Source organism: Pelecanus crispus, chromosome 1 (genome assembly GCF_030463565.1).
Source record: "Pelecanus crispus isolate bPelCri1 chromosome 1, bPelCri1.pri, whole genome shotgun sequence".
NCBI lineage: Eukaryota > Metazoa > Chordata > Aves > Pelecaniformes > Pelecanidae > Pelecanus > Pelecanus crispus.
The window spans coordinates 38604140-38621848 of NC_134643.1; the positions used below are offsets into that span (position 1 = coordinate 38604140).

The window sequence follows — 17709 nt, forward strand, 5'->3', positions numbered from 1 at the left end:
TGATTTGGGTGATGTCAGTAGTTCAGCTTCATCCACTCTGTACTTAACTCTCAAAACAGCTACAATCTTGTCTCCTTTTGTTTTTCATAGTGCACTGATTTAACCTCTTGTCAGGACAAAATAAAGATTTGTTGAAAGGTTAGAGTTACATCTTGAAGGCTGCCACAAACAAAACCTAATTTTATACTTAATGCAGTAATTCTAGAGGATGGTGTCAATGAGGACAGAATTGAAATAATTTTTAACATGAAAATATTTAGAAATAAAACTTTACTCAGAGGTTATTGATTTAATTATGGTCACATTAGCTGCTTCCTTGCTTTGGTCGTGTGTGCAAATCTTGGACAAAGGTGGTGGTGGGGGTTCAACTTGATGTGAATTCAGTCTGTTCAAGCTGCAGTGTAACTGGGTGGGATTCCTTTTGAACCAGCCCTTGGCCAGAAAACCAGTGAGTATGACTCAAAGCTGCTGTATGGAGAAGGAGAAGGTGTTAATTCGTCCAGGGTTTAAATGTGCCTGTTCCTGGCACAAAATAGCCTGGCAATCATTTGACATCAGCCACCCCGCAGAGCAGAATAGGACAATGTCATTGTCCATTACAGCTGGTATCAGTTCGACTTTGAATTTAAATGTGCCAGCAAAATAAGATAAAGACAGGCACCCTTCTGTTGCCTGCTGCACCTGTCTCTGTATCTATGGAGTTTGGGCGCGACTAGTTTTTAACTTGGCACCTTCTTGGCGTATTGGGTATTTATTTCTTTGAATACAGTACAACAATTTTCCATGGTGCTCTTTGTAGCCCTAGGGACATCACACATGTAGATTTGTGGATTGGTTAAGGAAGATAGAAGTGCCTTGGTGCAGTTTTCCACAGCAGTAGGTAATGGGTAGTCTATGTTAGTTAATAGTATTTGCACAGTTGCCATTTTGTGATGCACAGCCACCCAGGCTGGCTGGCTGTTATGCCTATGTTTGTTGGGGGTTTTTGTTTGTTTGTTTGTTTGTTTTTTTAAATCCACAGCTTACTTTTATCAGAAAGTGAAAATCACAACATTTGCTGATCTAATTTCTTATTCCTTGCCATCTCCTCAGCCTGCCAGTATGGCATTACACATATTATTAGTAAAATAAGAATTAAAAAGTGCAGGAACAGAAGGATGTGAAAGAGTGGAAGGAGAACTGCTATGCTGAAGTCTCTTCTGGATAGCTCTGGTCAGCTGGCATGAGTGGGACATGCATTTCCCCTTTTTCTCCTCCAGTGGGAGGCCAGAGGCTCAACCTTTTGGAGCCAGCACATTCTTTCTCCTGGCCGAGATTCAAATAGCCAGAAATTGTGGGACTTCCTTCATAAGGCCACAGTCCCCCTGTACCCCTAACTTACCACCTTACTCAAGAGTTTGGACACCTCCAGCCACCATCAGCTTTCAGAGATCATGCTCCAGTTTTGTTTCCTAATATACAAATCTGAAGGAAGCCACTACTTTCCACTGGAAATCCAGACAGCATCAGAAAACTAATGCAATTTCTCATATTGTATCTGTCATCCCTTGTTCATTGCTTCCTGTATCTCTATGCATATATTCCTGTTTCTAAAATCTTTCTCTTTCCTGTTGCTATGGTACAAGCCTGCTTAAAAAGGACGAATTATAACAGCGAGATCCACTGACCTACAAAATAATCAGAACTTAGTTGCTCTGTACAGAGCTCTGCTTTTAAAGTAACTGGTAGAAAATCTGTGGTGGGAAAGGGAGATGGCCAAAGTACAGGGACAGTGTACATGGGATTGGATTTAGTGAAAACTCCAGCTTATGGGCAAAATTGCTGCTTCTGATCAGTGAATCTGTGCAACTGTTTTCTTATACACAGGCATTTTCCATGATTGCAATAGTAAAAGTAGTGGGCACCCAAAAAAGCAGTCTTGGGTTTTTGTTTCTGTTAATAACCTTCCAGCTCCAATGTGATTTTCTCCTCTATGTACATGAATGTCATTGATACAGTGTTGTATTACAGTGGCTCATCCTTGCTGGAGGCATGGTCCTTTTCCAACAAACTGATTTGAGATGAAATGAAAACCAAACCGTGAATTTTTTGGTTCACCTCCCAGACTATAAAAATGGATGGTCTCATTAATGATTAACAGAGCAGCTGGTAGCTCAAAGGAGATCTGGAAGAAAACACTGCAGTGTCTCCCTCCTGCCGTAAATATATTGGCTTAACAGTTTTCTGTGCTCATCCTGCCTCATTTCGGTATACACATTTGAATCCCAGCAGAGTGGATCTCTGCCTTCATCCCTGGTTTAAGATCATGCATTTGTTCCTACTTGCATCAGATGATTTTTTGCAGTGTTATTGCTACTTACTTGTTTGCAGTTCCTTGTGATGTTAGCAGTGGTTTTTAGAATGCTTTTCTATTTCAAACCAGTGAGGCATCTAGGATTTCCAACATCTTCTTACCCACAGCATGGTTACATGATTAGGAATCAAGTAAAAGTTCACAGCAGCTTTGCGTTTACATGGACATCACTTCTGGCATATTATTTTGGTATTGATAAGTCCTTGTTATATCATTAAACTGTTTAAAAAATTTATACATATATTATGGTCACAAAATGTTTACTCCTGTGTTTACTCCACAATGTTAGATTACAGTGTGCCTGGGCAGCTGACAAAACTCTAAAGTCTCTCAAAAGAACCAGAAGGATGTTTTTAGACTAAATGTTCCCAGAATGTGATTAACTGCTTAGCACTCAAGAAATGAAAGTGCTAAAAAAAAAAAACCCCAAACCCAAAAAGCCTAAAAGAAAAACCCTACCACATAGCAATCGTGCATATGGCAAACAGCAAACTATACAGTGGTAAGAAATCTGGAGGCTTTTGCCTGTTACTCTAGATGATCACTGTGGGCGTATATTCTCTTATAAATGGACTGATTTTGGTTTATGTTAATAAATACACCTCGGTCTCTGGAACCTTGTGCAAATTTTCAAATAGCCATCTCTAAATATAGGTACACTTTTTTCTCTATATTTGCTGTAAAATATTGGTGAATGCATGTATAGTACACCAGTTCTCTCCCCGGCAGAGATGGTGTAGATGCGGGAGCACATCTGTGCACAGTTATGGTGGATAACACTTCCAGAGTTTATCACAAGGTTGTTTCAGTGGGGTACATGAGGATACCAGCCAGCATGGTCCACCTGGCAGTCAGCAGGCTGATCCTGGCCCAAAGTGTGCCTGTTTAGCCTGCCACTTTTCAGGGCAGCAGCAGGAGCTGCTGCTCAAATGGTTGCACAGCACCTCCTGCAAGGAGATCACTCCGAGCCAGATGTTGTGCTCATGCCAGGAAGAGGATGGGAGAGGAAGGGGAAGGCAGGTCTTCTGCTCATGTGAGCCCAGCAGAATCCTGAGCCCTTGCCATAGCTGTTTGTGAGACAGACAGCGGGTGGGAGGATGCTGTGGCCTGAGGCATAAGCATGTGGTGGCAGAAGTGAGAGCTGCCACTGCTGCGACCCACCGCAGGACCTGAAATCCAGATCCAGCTGGTGTAGCTGCAGAGGCTGAAGTATGCTGCAGTGTTTGTAATTTTGGTTGGTAACACTCAATTCTCGTTTGCTTTCACTGACCTGAGTGGATATGTGCTTCTTTCATTAGAGATCCGAGCTCAACTCATCGAGCAGCAGAAATGTCTGGAGCAGCAGACTGAAATGAGAGTGCAGCTTCTTCAGGATCTACAGGATTTCTTCCGCAAGAAGTCAGAAATAGAGATGGAGTATTCCCGAAACTTGGAAAAATTGGCAGAGAGGTTCATGGCAAAAACAAGAAGTACAAAAGATCATCAGCAATACAAGTAAGAGAGATTTCCTTCCCCCTTGCCTGCATGCTAGCCATTGCTGAAGTGCTCTGCCGCTCTTTGCTTCTGTAGTTTTGAGTACTGCTAGGTTGAGCCCAGGTTCAAAGACACATTTAAAATTCCCACCCCTATTCAGCAGCGTAGCGGTTCTCATTGAAATTGAAGGTAGCTGGGTGCCTAAATACTGTTTTGTTCATTTGGCCCTCTGCAATTATTCATGTAAGCTTTTGACAAGTGGTTTCAATTTCTTAAAAGGTAGGCTGCACACATTATCCCTAACCTACCATATGGAATTTAAACCACCCAAAATATAGCCAGTATCTAGAAGAGATGCAGAGCCCTAAACGGGCTTGACAGCTGTGTGCTGATCTGTTGCAATGGAGTTGATAGGATTAGAAAGTGTCTTGTAACGGTGATTGACCTTTATTTAAAAAAAAAAAAAAGTATGTGAACTTGTGCTGCCTCTTGACCCCTCTTATTCCTGAAAAGGAAGATGACATGAATGTTGTGCCTTGCTTACAATTTAATGTATCCCTTTCATGGTATAGTAACTCGTGCGCAAAACAAAAGTGGTCAGGTAGTATCTGGCAAAATGTGTGTACAGCATGTTTTCTAAAGTGTTTCAAATGCATTACTTGTTTGCATAGTCTCATCTGGTTATTTTCGTGACTTGAGCTGATTAATGAATGCATTTGCCTGGCCCTATTATGCTTAGGGGTATAAACCAATATTTTGTGCTGGGTCCTGCACTTGGGTCACAACAACCCCATGCAATGCTACAGGCTTGGGGAAGAGTGGCTGGAAAGCTGCCTGGTGAAAAAGGACCTGGGGGTGTTGGTAGACAGCCGGCTGAACATGAGCCAGCAGTGTGCCCAGGTGGCCAAGAAGGCCGACAGCATCCTGGCTTGCATCAGGAATAGTGTGGCCAGCAGGAGCAGGGAGGTGATTGTGCCCCTGTACTCGGTGCTGGTGAGGCCGCACCTGGAATACTGTGTCCAGTTTTGGGCCCCTCAGTACAAGAAGGACATTGAGGTGCTGGAGCGTGTCCAGAGAAGGGCAACGAAGCTGGTGAAGGGTCTGGAGCACAGGTCTTGTGAGGAGCCGCTGAGGGAACTGGGGTTGTTTAGCCTGAAGAAGAGGAGGCTGAGGGGAGACCTTATCGCTCTCTACAGCTACCTGAAAGGAGGTTGTAGTGAGGTGGGTCTTGGTCTCTTCTCCCAAGTAGTTAGCGATAGGATGAGAGGAAATGGCCTCAAGCTGTATCAGGGGAGGTTTAGGTTGGATATTAGCAAAAATTTCTTCACAGAAAGAGTTGTCAAGCATTGGAACAGGCTGCCCAGGGAAGTGGTTGGGTCCCCATCCCTGGAGGTATTTAGAAGACATGTAGATGTGGTGCTTAGGGACATGGTTTAGTGGTGGCGTTGGCAGTGCTAGGTTAATGGTTGGACTTGATGATCTTAAAGGTCCTTTCCAACCAAAATGATTGTATGATTCTATCATTAGTGTTTGTAAAACTGAAAAATAAGTATCTTTTTCCACTGTCCAGTCAGTGCTGTGCTGGAGATACACAGACAGAGCTTTTGTTTCAGGAGAAAAGTATTTTCCAAACATATCTGGCAAAGGAAAGGTTAATCCAAATTCAGCTTGCACAGTTCAAAGAGCAGTAACATATATTTCTTAAAATTCAGTTAAGTGACTCAATGATTCCCTGAAATAACCAACATGTGCATATGTCACCACTTCAGAGAGAGCCCTGGCTTCTGTTCAGCTTGTGGCAAAATCTTTTCGCCTTGTGCATACAAACATCTTTCCTCGTTCTTAAACATGTGTTAAATCTAGACTGGCAGATGTGCACAGGGGTCATGACTGGAGTCCTGCCTTCGGCTTTGTTCTGCAGTTCTCTGATTGCTTGGAGAAGAGGTTGCAGCAAAAGTCACTTTAACTGGTGGTCCCCCAAGCTGTTCTCGCCATTCCCCCCAGAACAGGCAGGAACATCTGTAGAATTGGCTTTGGGACATGCAGAAGCAGTGAGGACCAAGTAAAATCAGCATGGCCCTTCAGGGGTGCTTGTTGAAGCTCCTTGCTATGAGTAACACTGTTAAGATGTCCGTCTCAAACAAAAAGGGGAAGTTTCCTTAACTCACTTCTGATTCATAGCAAAGCAAAGCGCTGATGATCAAAAAAAGGCTTTTGTCTGTTAATCATTCGTTGTTGCTTTGATTCTGGGAGTGAAAGCTAAAGGTGGACAATTAGATGAGGAATGAAAGGGCATATTTCTAACAGTGAGAATAGTTAATTATTAGCACAATTTACAAAGAGTTGAAGGAGTTTCTCCCTCAATTCATCACCACCTCTGGCTGTTTTGTCTTCATGTGCTTGATCCTTTTGACTATAGGAGAATCCCTGCACAAGAGAAAAAAAGAAAGAGCAGCAAGTTTCTAGAGCACTTAGTTGCAAAGCAAACTTGAAATTAAAATGTCACCAAAATCATAAGGCAAATTTTATAAATACGTTTTTGTTGTCTGTGAAACAGTTGCTGAACTACATATATTTGTATTTTGCTTTGTGTAAAAGAAATGAGAAGTCATCTGGGATTTCACTTTTTGCAATATTAAAAACTTGGAGTGGGCCTACAATGCAAAAAGTCTGTCAAGGAAATTCAGAACTGGATGGCTGTGGAAAAAGTACAGTCCTGCTGTTTGTCTTGTAATTGAACCATCTGGGACTGGCAGTAGCAGTGTATTTATGAGTGCTGTGAATTTATGAATGCTGATCACAGAGTATGTATGCTTATGACATTTCCTTCTACTTTTATAGCAGTTATACAAAACCATTGCAGCGAAACAGCTACCCTGCAATTTTGCTCATGAAGGATTTGGGATGTGCTTGCAGTGCTTTTTTATTTCTAATGTTAAAAATTAGTAACTGTTACTCTTTCATCAGTGCCCTTTATTGATTTTGAATATTTACATGTACTCCAGCTGTAAGCACCTGTAAGCTTTGTGGCAAGATTTTTTTATATTCTCAGGTGGCTTGCAGTGTTCCGAATTCTTAAGCTTTTTCTATTTTTTTGTCTCCATGCCCTATGGGATTTGTAGAATGTATCTTAAAAGAGTGATCAGAAGCTTGCCTAACCCAAGTTATTCCAAGAACAGATTGACTGACTGTTCAGAAGCAGCCGTTTTTGCATAAGAAGTTATGACTGTAAATGTCAGGGAGATGTTTGTGTTAATGATGTAACTTTTTCATTTCTATACATAATACACGTGTGTATCTCCTCTTTAGGAAAGACCAGAACCTCTTGTCGCCAGTGAATTGCTGGTACTTACTCCTGAACCAAGTGAGAAGAGAAAGCAAAGACCATGCAACGTTGAGCGATATCTACCTGAACAACGTGATCATGCGGTTCATGCAGATAAGCGAAGACTCCACCAGAATGTTCAAGAAGGTAATGCCTCTCCTGCAACCCTCCAGCCAGGCTTGTAAGATGCATGAGGGAGGCAAAAGTGTCCTAATAGGTAGCATTTGAGGAGAAGATTCAGCACACATAGCATAAAATCTGTTTTAGCACATGTATAAATTCTTCATGACTGTTCACGCGGAGCAAATGCTTAGTGCTGAAATGCCTGGGAACCTGCTGTATATGCTGGTGACCTTAAGAGCTGAATTGCAAATATCCAAAAGGCAGGGAAAAAGCCTGTTCTCTCAAAAGTATGCTTGTCTACCCATGCAGAAAGAAAACAGGTTTTGCGTAGGACTCCCAAAAATAGTAAAGCTGCATTAATGAATTATTTGTAAAAACGGTATTTCATTGTAACTGTCATGAGAGAAACAGATTCAAGCCAAAGTAAGGGTGTGCCTTGTAGTGCCTTGGCATAAAGATGGTAACGTATGCTGCAATTCTCCTAAAAGTGTTTCCTTTCCTTCCCAATATTAAATATGAACATATATCTTTGATAACATAACTACTTCTATTAGATCGTTTAAGCATTGTCTTTCTACGTGTTTGTCCTTGTATGTGCCCGTTATGTGTTTTCATAACACATACAATGTGTAAATCCCGCTTGTGCTAAGCAAGCGCTCTAGGCAGCCTTAGTTTGAGATCTGCATAATGTGTTTGCAGTCATTGTTGTTATAACGTTCTGAAATAAAAATAGATTATAAAAGCATATCCATCAGTCAACATGGGATGCTGGTAGGCAAACGTCATACAAAAAAGAGTTCAAAGAGAATAAAGGTTAAAGAATGTAAAGTGTGTGACTAAAAGATGGCAAGGGTACCAGATTAATGTTTTCAAAATAGGGAATTGATTTCACATATACCTGACCACAGTTCTAGACAGATAGCAATGGAGTAGGAAGAAGAATCATTTAGGGAGTGCATAGGTTGTACTTGGAGGAAAAAAAATAAAAACATGAATCAAATTTATTGGTGTGCATTAAAACCTGTAACAGTAATACAGTTGAAATTTATAGTTTCTCAATCAGTAATGGTCTGTTCATATAATATGTCTGATGCGTAAAACTGTAGTTCACAAACCACTAAACTTACTAATATGGAATATTATTATAGAAGTTGAAAAGATAATGGGAAAAGCAATTTGAGTGTGCTGCAGTACTATCCATGTGGAAATATCTCAGACTGGCTTGGACCAGTAGAAATTTTTCAGTATTGAATCTGAAATAGTTTTTCAGTTGTTTATGTCATATCTCAGAAATGTCTTCTTCACCAGGTGTGAATTATTAGACTAGCCTGTTTGCTTTCAGCGTAGTTCAGTTCGTTAGCACAGGAAATCTTGCTTTTCCTTCCCTTCTCTCCAGATGGACTGTACAAAACTGTCTAGATAAAGTTGTCCATGGAGAAGTGTGTGTCCTTCTTTATTCACGCATAAGTTATTAATGGAGATTGCTGCAGCTTACCTCTTGGAAGGAGGAAAATATGTGGATATCAGTGCATAACAGGAGGCATGTTGTCACATCGTCTTGACAGACTCGTCTCTTCCCTCCATATCGTGTCCAGGAACATGCAACATTTCAAATTTTCTCTTTTTGGCATGGCTTCTTGAAGAAGAGCAAGCAGCTGCTTTTGCTTTTTTATTCCTAACTTGGATCTTCTGCAGGGGAAAGAAGAAAAAGGAAATTGAGAGAGTCCTGCTGTGCATAACCTGGAGCTCTCATTAGTGGAGCCCAGATCCTCAATAGCCCTATCCTACCTTTCAGCAGGGTTTGCCAGCTGACACTCAGCGTGATAGTGTCACATCAAACAGCTGCTAGCGGAGGTGCAGCACGGGCAGAGTGAGCTCACCAAAGGCAGCTGTGTGAAGGGATCTGAGCCAGGCCCGGTAGTGTGAGGGGAAAGGTGGCAGGAAGACAAGCGGCACCTCAGCATGGTGTAAGTGAGCTTCACGAGCACGTGGCCTGAATGTGGCAGTGGTTGTTCACCAGTATTAATTTTGAGCACTTATTTTTAGGACTTCAGTCTATCAGGAATCAATACTTGCTGGAGAAGGTTGTATTTCCACTGAGTCCCAGTGTGCACAGTTCTTGCTGTGGTACTTGCGGCAGAGTACTGGTGATTTATTTGCTGTTAGTTCCCAGCTGCAGAACTGATTATACCTTGAGTGATGATGAAGCTCCAGTTTCTCTTCTGTGAAAAGGGAAGGGAGTTACAAAATGAGGTGAACAACATTGGACAGAGAGAAAACCAAGACATGCAGGAGGTGAAGCTGTTAGCAAATTGTTTTGCTTTATTCATGAAGAACATAAGCTGTCTGCGTCTATGTTTAGTCCAAATTGGCAGCTTCAACCATAATGGTCTTTAAAGGTTCCTTCCAACCCAAACCATTCTATGACTCTGTGATAATTTCTTTCAGATGTGAATGAGCAGTCTAACTTAACATTCATCACGGACTGTTTCAGAAATGCTTAATGGATGTCCACCAAGCAACAGAAAGAAATTAGGTGTAGAACACATGTCCTGTACTACAGTCCCCCTTGCATACAGAGGTCACAGGAGCAAAAAGAAGGTGCACTTGGAATGAGAAAGGTGGCATCCAACACTCTCCTCCATCAAACTGTATTCTCCCTAAAAAAAAAGGTGTGGAATTTGTTGGAACATCAAATAGATTTGTGGAACATCAAATAGAATATTTAACCAATTTCTGTCACCTTCTGTAGGCTACTTTTTGAAAAAGACTGGATTTGGAATAAAGTTCTGTCAGAGGAAAGTATAATCCGTCTCAATGGGTGTCATCCCTATGAAAGCGTATGGGATTTGTTAACTGTTCACAGATTTCAGATTAAAGTAGAGAAAAACCATATCCTGCAGATACTTCTACACTGGAGTCTGATCATACTGTTTTGTGAAGTATGTACTCTCTCTCTTTTATAGGTAATAAATGTAAATAATAAGAACAGTAGTAATACGAAGATCTCAAAAATACTGACAAGTGCATGCTTAATGTCTTACTGCAGTCCATGGTCAAGAGCAGAAAATACACCCGTCTAACATATCTGCACTCCATTGGCTCTCACAGTATTGCACATAGGAGCACTTAATGTCTTTCTAAGTAATTTCCAAATACCAGCTAATCAAGCTTCTCTATATTCAGTAATTAGATCATTTCATTATATATCTACCAGTTTATTAACCTAATAGTGTTATGCATCACTATTATCATCTTGTTTTAGTTCTCCCTCGGTTTTGCAGCAGCAGCTTCTGCATCTTTGGAGGTGCATTAGCTCCACTTCCAAGTCTGGAGGGTAACTACACCAAGTGCGTGATCAGAGCAGATCTCCATCATTCTGCTCTGAATCCCCAGGCTGCCTGTTGCAGAAAGGGACAGTGCCTCAGAGTGGATTGCCTCATTGCTCACAAGCAAGATACGGGGAAACAGCAGCAAAGGCACTCTGAGCTTCTTGGCTCTTTCTGCTCCCTCTTTTTTTCTCCCCTTCTCTCCTCCCAAGAGGATGAGGCTGCCCATCTGCTTCTCAGTGGTAGCCCTTACTGGCTTTTTCCACCTCACTGGTGGGCATGTAGGTCCTCAAAAGAAACCTTTCCATGAAGTGAACACAACGTTTTCTAGAGGGATACTGTTTGTATGCTATCCTAAGATTGGCTCCAGCTCAAAATGTAGTAATGAAAAGATCAAACAATTTCCTCATTTCCTGGCCATGCTTACCAGTAGAGTATTTTCTTCCCTCTCCTGCTGATGTCTCCTATGTGGGATACAGCACGAAGTCATGAGTCTGTGGCAACCCCTAGACTAGAAGAAAGTCTAGAAGAAGGACTAGAGAAAGTCCTTCCGTAAAAGGTGTGTGCAGTACCCAAGGTTGGTCTATATGAAACGTAGTGATGAGGGATGTCTGTGCCCCTTGGTCTTTGTGCCTTGCCCTTGTCTCATTGTCTGTTCTTCCTCATTCTGGTTCTTCCTTTTGTGTGCGCCTATACATCTGTCTCAACATTTGGATTGCTTTGGTGAAATGATCCCTGTTGGTTCTATCTTACATGTTCTGATGGGCCAGGATATATTCTATTAAGGTAGCTGATTGTACATGGCTTTCCTGTCTAGGCTGGCCCACTTAACATGTGGATATTCATTATTTTTGTACTCCTGGGAGCTCTTTGTCATTCGTTTTTCCAGGGGTCAGGAACTAGCATCTGTTTAAATGTACTAAATGCAGGGCAAAGATAGGATCTAGTTCAGAGATTTTGTGGCATTTATCTGATGATATTATGTCAGGCCTCATACTTCCAGACAGGCACTTAAGCTCTTCTTTTTAGTCGCTGGCATATAAAAGCAGTACAGATTGCTGTTCATGCCTGGCCTTCATGCTGCACATAAAATTACAAACATAAAGTAGCAGAGTTCAAACCTTGCATGCTTGCGTGTTTCTTCAGGCAGATGGGGTAGATGGCCTCATGGGGACAATTAGAGAATAAAGTAATAAGGAAAAATGTCAAGCAGAAGGGAAAAGTATTATGCAGAACATTTCATGCAGTGATTCTGGTTACCCCAGCATTAATAATCAACTGTGTAAACACATACCCACAAAATCCTTAAGCAGATTTGTATATTTATAATTTATAAACATGTATTTTCTTTGAACAGAAACCATAATGAGCCAAGATGAACATATCTTCCAGTGTTTACAGTAAAAGATGCTGGAGAAGCCAAGCACAATAAATATTTTAGTTCCATAATCTGGCTATTAACGAGGAATATGACTACCTGCCAAATTATTTGACATCGTAAAGATTGTGGCATATATAGAGATTTTTTGCATCATTTTCTTAAACATTTAAAGATTTAAAAGGATAGCAAAGCTATTTGTTGCTACAGACTGGCAAATCTGAGACAAAATTTTGCTATGAGTTGGTTATGTCAGTGTCACCGCAGCTTGTGAAAGCTCCTTAAGAGAAGGGTTTGCACATCGCTTCCCCCAGGGACCAGCAGCAGACTCATTTAAAAGCAATAGTCACAGAGTATTTTCCCTAAATGATGTAACTGAGAGTAGCATTGTGTGTGCTAAATACAGACACTAAACAGTTCCAGGGAGAACTGAACTGACTCTTAAATTTCAGTAAAAAACCCAAAAGAGTAAAGTTTGGATGCCCAATTATGCTCTAGCTGAAATGGATGGAAAAATTCTTACAGACTTCAATGAAAGGGTATTAATGTGGAATAACATTTTAAGTTTCTCAGACATTAGTCCATAAATACAGGTCTCGATAGCATCAATAGGACCACTGATGTGTTGAAAGTTGAGCACATACTGAAAGGTTGGTTAGGTACACTTACTTGTCCATTGCATGGGCGTGATCTATCCTACTAACAGGTGAAAAAAATATGCTACTATTTCTTAATGCTTTGAACCAGATTGGTAACATCCATCATATTTTTAGCAAGAGTTTGCATGTGCTCTAACATTTTTATTATGTGCTTTGTTCTTTTGGTTAATAGATGCTAATACATTTCTCTAGGACATAGTGAATAAAGAAGCACCTCAGTGATTGTTTGTCAGGTTTTAGTGGCCAGATTAGAGCTATCAACTCAGCTCCAGGAAAATGTGTGCTGCATCTTACATTCAGTTGTTTGGCTACCCTGAGGATAGATAGGCTCCTAGAGGAGCACACCATTCAAACATGCTGAACTACTGCAGGGAATAGGTAGCATAAAAGAGAAATAGGAGAGCCATTAACCACTGAAAATAAATGCACTTCTTATCTGCTGCTCTAACATGCTATACATTACACACTAAAAGCCGTATCACTCGCCACTCGAGTCAGTATTTCTTGATCTTAAATGCTAATGTAAAATGTGTTGGTTCTTGAAAATAAAGCCTTTTATACTTCTAAGGTTAACCAAATTTCCTGATTTTTACGGGACAATTCCTACAAAATCTTTCATCAGAAAGAGGCAGCGACTGACATGTTATCCATCACTACAGGCACCCTCTGCAGGTTGGAGTCCCCAGATGAACTGCTGGAAGGTTGACTCATCTGTCATCATGTGGCATTGCTGGGCTGTCTATTCCTAATTTTTACTCTTTTTGCTGATCACCTCGCTCCCTCTCTTTTTGCTTCCCACTTCAAAGCCTGTTGTCCTTTCCTAAAAACACCTCCCTCTTTACTGTGATCTCTTCCATTCACTTTCAAATTTACCATTGATCACTGTGTTGCCTGGAAAATATCATGTATGCATGGTGGCCAGTAAATTCTGAGGGCTGGACCGCTTGTGCTTCAGTGCTGGACAAAGCTCTACAGGAGCAAAGAAAAGAAATGGGTCCCAGTAAATAGTGATCATTCCCCGAATCCTCAACTCATCTGGTGTCTGTTTGCATTAAGGTGTAACTGAAGAGCAGAAAAGGAGGGTGCGTCTTTCAATGAATTGCTGCGTGCTTTGCTTACAACAAAATCTGCAAAGGGTAAAGAGAAAATTGGCTTGGGCTTTTCTGTCTCGCCTTCTCAAACAAACTTTTGCACTGCCAGGTTACAGCATGCTGCCTTAGAATCAGCGCTGCTGTATTTAGGGCTTGAATTGTCATCAGCTTTGAGGTGGTAGTGACCAACAGTTGAAAGGGGTAAATTGCTTGAAGCTGGAGTTCATCTACAGTTTTTTCCCACTCGTGTATGCTTTCAGCTTCCAGTCTTAATGTCAACCATCTTATTTGTATGTTTTGTCCTTCTTTCTGCTGAAGTAATTTAAAAACCAGACCACTCATATTCAGCACTGTAGAAGCAGCTATCCAAGAGAAAACAGGTGGCCTCCGGTTCTTGGAGCTTTGAGGAGATGTACAAGCTGTGTCAGAGCTGCGCTGCTGACTTTTAAAGGCAGGGTGCCAATGTAAAGCTATGAAAAGCAGTTCAGAATTTTTGCTAAAGCTTTTACTGTGTTTCCCTACAGCAGCTTGCAAATCTGCAATCCTTTTCCAATTCTTTACAAGCACTCTGTGCACTGTTATGCATATGAATTTCTGTCCCTCATATTAGATGAAAATAATCTGATATTTGCAAATAAATGGAAGTAGCAAGCCTTATGTTCTAGTTACTTCGGTAGTAGAGCATACCTCATGAAAAATACCAGACTTTGAAAAGTATAAGCAATAAAGAAAGTTTCAGAGTGGTTCTGTGTAACTCTGCTTCAGAGCATCCTTCTCACTGTGCCTTAGCTACTACTGCTAATGCCCTTGGGAACACAAGAATTTCACTGAAGTGTTTTTTAATTTATATTTCTTATATAAAAAGTCATCTTGCATATAAGGATTGGAGTGAACACTGATAAGTGATATGGCAGGTTCCTTAAAATACTGCCCAGAGTTAGGCGTATGCCAGTAGGAATAGGAAAAAAAATTCAAAATTTTCTGTTCCAGCTACTGTATGTGTCTGTTTCATCCTCCTGGAAGACGCAGTGGGTGGGATGTGTGGCGTGGTTCCTCCTCGTACGTGGGTGTTGCACTGGAAATTCTCATTTAGAAACCACTATTCCTGCAGGTGTTTTAGTGATGGCCAAGTATGTGTTAGCGGCTTTGGAGATGAGTTGTCCCTGAGGGTTTTCCTTTGGCTTCTATACAAATACGAAGTACTGCTCATAGCTAAGGCCGTTATCTATCGTGAAGTTGGAGTTTCTAGAAGCCGGGCTAATTATCAATGTATTTGCAGAGAAAAAAAAGCTGGCATTTCCAGCATGGATGTTACAATACTGAGCATCACAGAAGAAATGTAGCCAGGCTGTTTGCCAAGTCCCGTAGCTCTATTCTATAGCTGTTTTCCAAAGGCTATGGTACAAATGCCTTCAACTCTTGCACAGTTGCCACAATTTTCATCTGACTGAACTGCTATGGATAACTAACAAAGGAATATATTTGAATGAGACTCCAATTAAATACTCTTATTTTGACATACTTGCTTTCGTTAATAACTACTGCTAAGCATTTCTTTTTTTCTGGGTCAGAATGGAAGTAAAGACACAGTCCAGAAAAGCTAAACAAAGCTGTTTCAGCAGCCCAGTCTGTGGAATATTATGCAGTTGGGTATCTGTTTCAAAGAGAAGCCACAATTATTTCTTGCATAAATATTTAGATAGTTGCATGTGCTGAGAAACAAAGGCTATTCTAGATGTAAAATTGGGCGGGGTGTCCCTCTAGAATATCACATTCTATGTGGTTTAGTTTTTGTATATATCATAGCAGTTATAAAACAGTACACAGTTTGTTCCATTAAAAAGGCTTATAACATTAATCCTGAACTTCACTCTTTCTGTTGGCACCTAATTTCCTGATGCTTTATGGGAAAATCTCTCAGCTTACTTCTGGATTTCCTTTTAGAAGTCTTCTGTCTAGATGTTATCCGTCTACCTCTGCATCCCTGAATCACCACTTTCAGTGCACTGTAATTCTGTCAGAATGGTGTTTTGCGAGCAGCACTGTCTAGGATGAACAATGAGTACGAATATCAAGAAGCAAATGTGTGCTGCAGTTTTTGCATGCCTTTTTCTAATGATTTCTTTTTAATTACAGAGCAAAGAGATTGCATTTCAGCTTCATGAAGACCTAATGAAAGTACTTAACGAGCTTTACACAGTAAGTACAGTTATTTACTTAGCTTATCTTATACAAATTCCATATTGGACTACTTCTATAAGCTTTAAGTGGCCTTTTATCTAGTAAGTTACCCCCCAGTGGAGATGCTTATTTTTATCTTTTTACACAAGTCGAAACTATCTCTTTTGGAAAGACTACTCACTTGTTTAGAATACACATGCTAATGCTTTCAGGATTACTCTTTACTTTCAACCCTTTTTCCCCCCAGACTATGCTAAACTGGTTTATTATAAGTTTTGTTGATTATTAATGAGACACTTCTACTCAGAGCTTACCAGAGCAAAGCTTCTTCCTTCCCTGCCTTGTTTTTGTCCATGCTGCCATCTGCTTTGGTTTGACTTGTGGACTACACTCAGTAAAAATCATAGGTGCTTGCAGATCCAGTGCTGTGCTGTCTAAATGTTACTTATGTGCCCTGCCCTCTCTCTGACTGGGATAAGTAAATAATGAAAAGAAAAACAAAGGGTTGTGTAGGCTTTCCATATCATTTAGAGAGGTCAAGAAAAAAAACACTGTGAGCATTCTGGCAAGCTGCTGCTAACCCATTGGAAAATCTGACAGAAGTTAGATCTGAACGTTCTTCTTTGAAACCCATCTACACAACTTGTTACTACAGAGTGGTGTCTTGTCTACCTAGTAACTATTTCCCCAAATATTTTTTGAGGGGATATGTTCTGAGAAAGAGGAAAGCAAGAATTACTGGTTTTTTTAAACATAACTATACAATGCAGAGGAACTGGTGACATCCACCTCTTATGAAAGTCTGTTGATTCCTGCTGGTTGAGGAAGTTGTACATCTAAATACTCTTTTCTGTCTGGAAGAACTGAAACATGTATGCTCCAGTACCCTGCATAACAATCTCTAGACTGTTCTCTTCCCTAATCCTCAAGATTTGGGGGACCATAAAAAAACCCCACAACATTTATATCAAGAAACAGTTTGTGATTTTAAGGAAATTTAGGAAGATATCAGAGACCAGCTCTCCTCAGGCAGAGATCAGTCAAACATTACTTTTGTGCATCTTGTTATTTTTTCCTTTTGACCTAGGGAAAATTATGCACCCATCAGTGGACAAGTTGAAGGACATTTGAACTCAAGAACAACTTAGGTGGCAAAAAGGAGATCGAAAGAAAATTAGACCTGTCTCACTGCCCTGGGTTCTTCTATATTGTAGTTATGGACACAAATTCCTAAAACCTACCTAAACCACCTTCTTTTTTATTTTTTTAGGGCTTTTCTTCTGGGCTTTTTTTTTTTTTTTTTTTTCCTGAAATCACCACTGATTTTGTAGGGTGCGATACGGCAAACCTTGTTGGCTCAGGCCTGTAGTCAGTCAAGTATGCTGGGATCTGCTTCTGCAGAGCAGTGATAGCCACAGACAGTTCACACAGCTGCAGGGGATTAGTGACTGTAGGAGCACAAGTGGGGCTTCAGCAGTGAGTAAGCCCATAAGATAAGGTCTTGTTTCTATTAAACAGTTGCATAACTCCAGTGGCTGGTGAGGTGCAGGGTTAGTGCCTGTGCTCCCAGGGTAGGAAGATAGTGAAGTATGTGCTGAAATGCTTTGCTGAATCACCAGTGAAAATCTCCAGGACTGGATTTTGGTATTTTCACTCTGTTTCTTCACACTGGTGGCTACATACTTATTCAGCTGTTAACTTCCATGTTACGCCTTCCAGTGAATGCTAATAATTCCTTTCTCAGACTTTAAGATTTTTGTAAAATAGAAAGTTTTTTTAAGTTGGTAGAATACTGAG

The 17709-nt window shown here is 40.8% G+C and overlaps 1 protein-coding gene across 2 annotated transcripts in view; it reads left to right on the top strand.

Annotated features, from left to right (window-relative positions):
- The window catches only part of SRGAP1 (SLIT-ROBO Rho GTPase activating protein 1), a 147447-nt gene that overhangs the window by 72691 nt on the left and 57047 nt on the right, over nucleotides 1-17709 (top strand). For both annotated transcript variants that reach the window (XM_075704812.1, XM_075704822.1), the window contains exons 2-4: nucleotides 3652-3847; nucleotides 7136-7298; nucleotides 15868-15930. In XM_075704812.1, the coding sequence (XP_075560927.1) occupies nucleotides 3652-3847; nucleotides 7136-7298; nucleotides 15868-15930 (422 nt within the window). The remainder of the gene's footprint in view (nucleotides 1-3651; nucleotides 3848-7135; nucleotides 7299-15867; nucleotides 15931-17709) is intronic.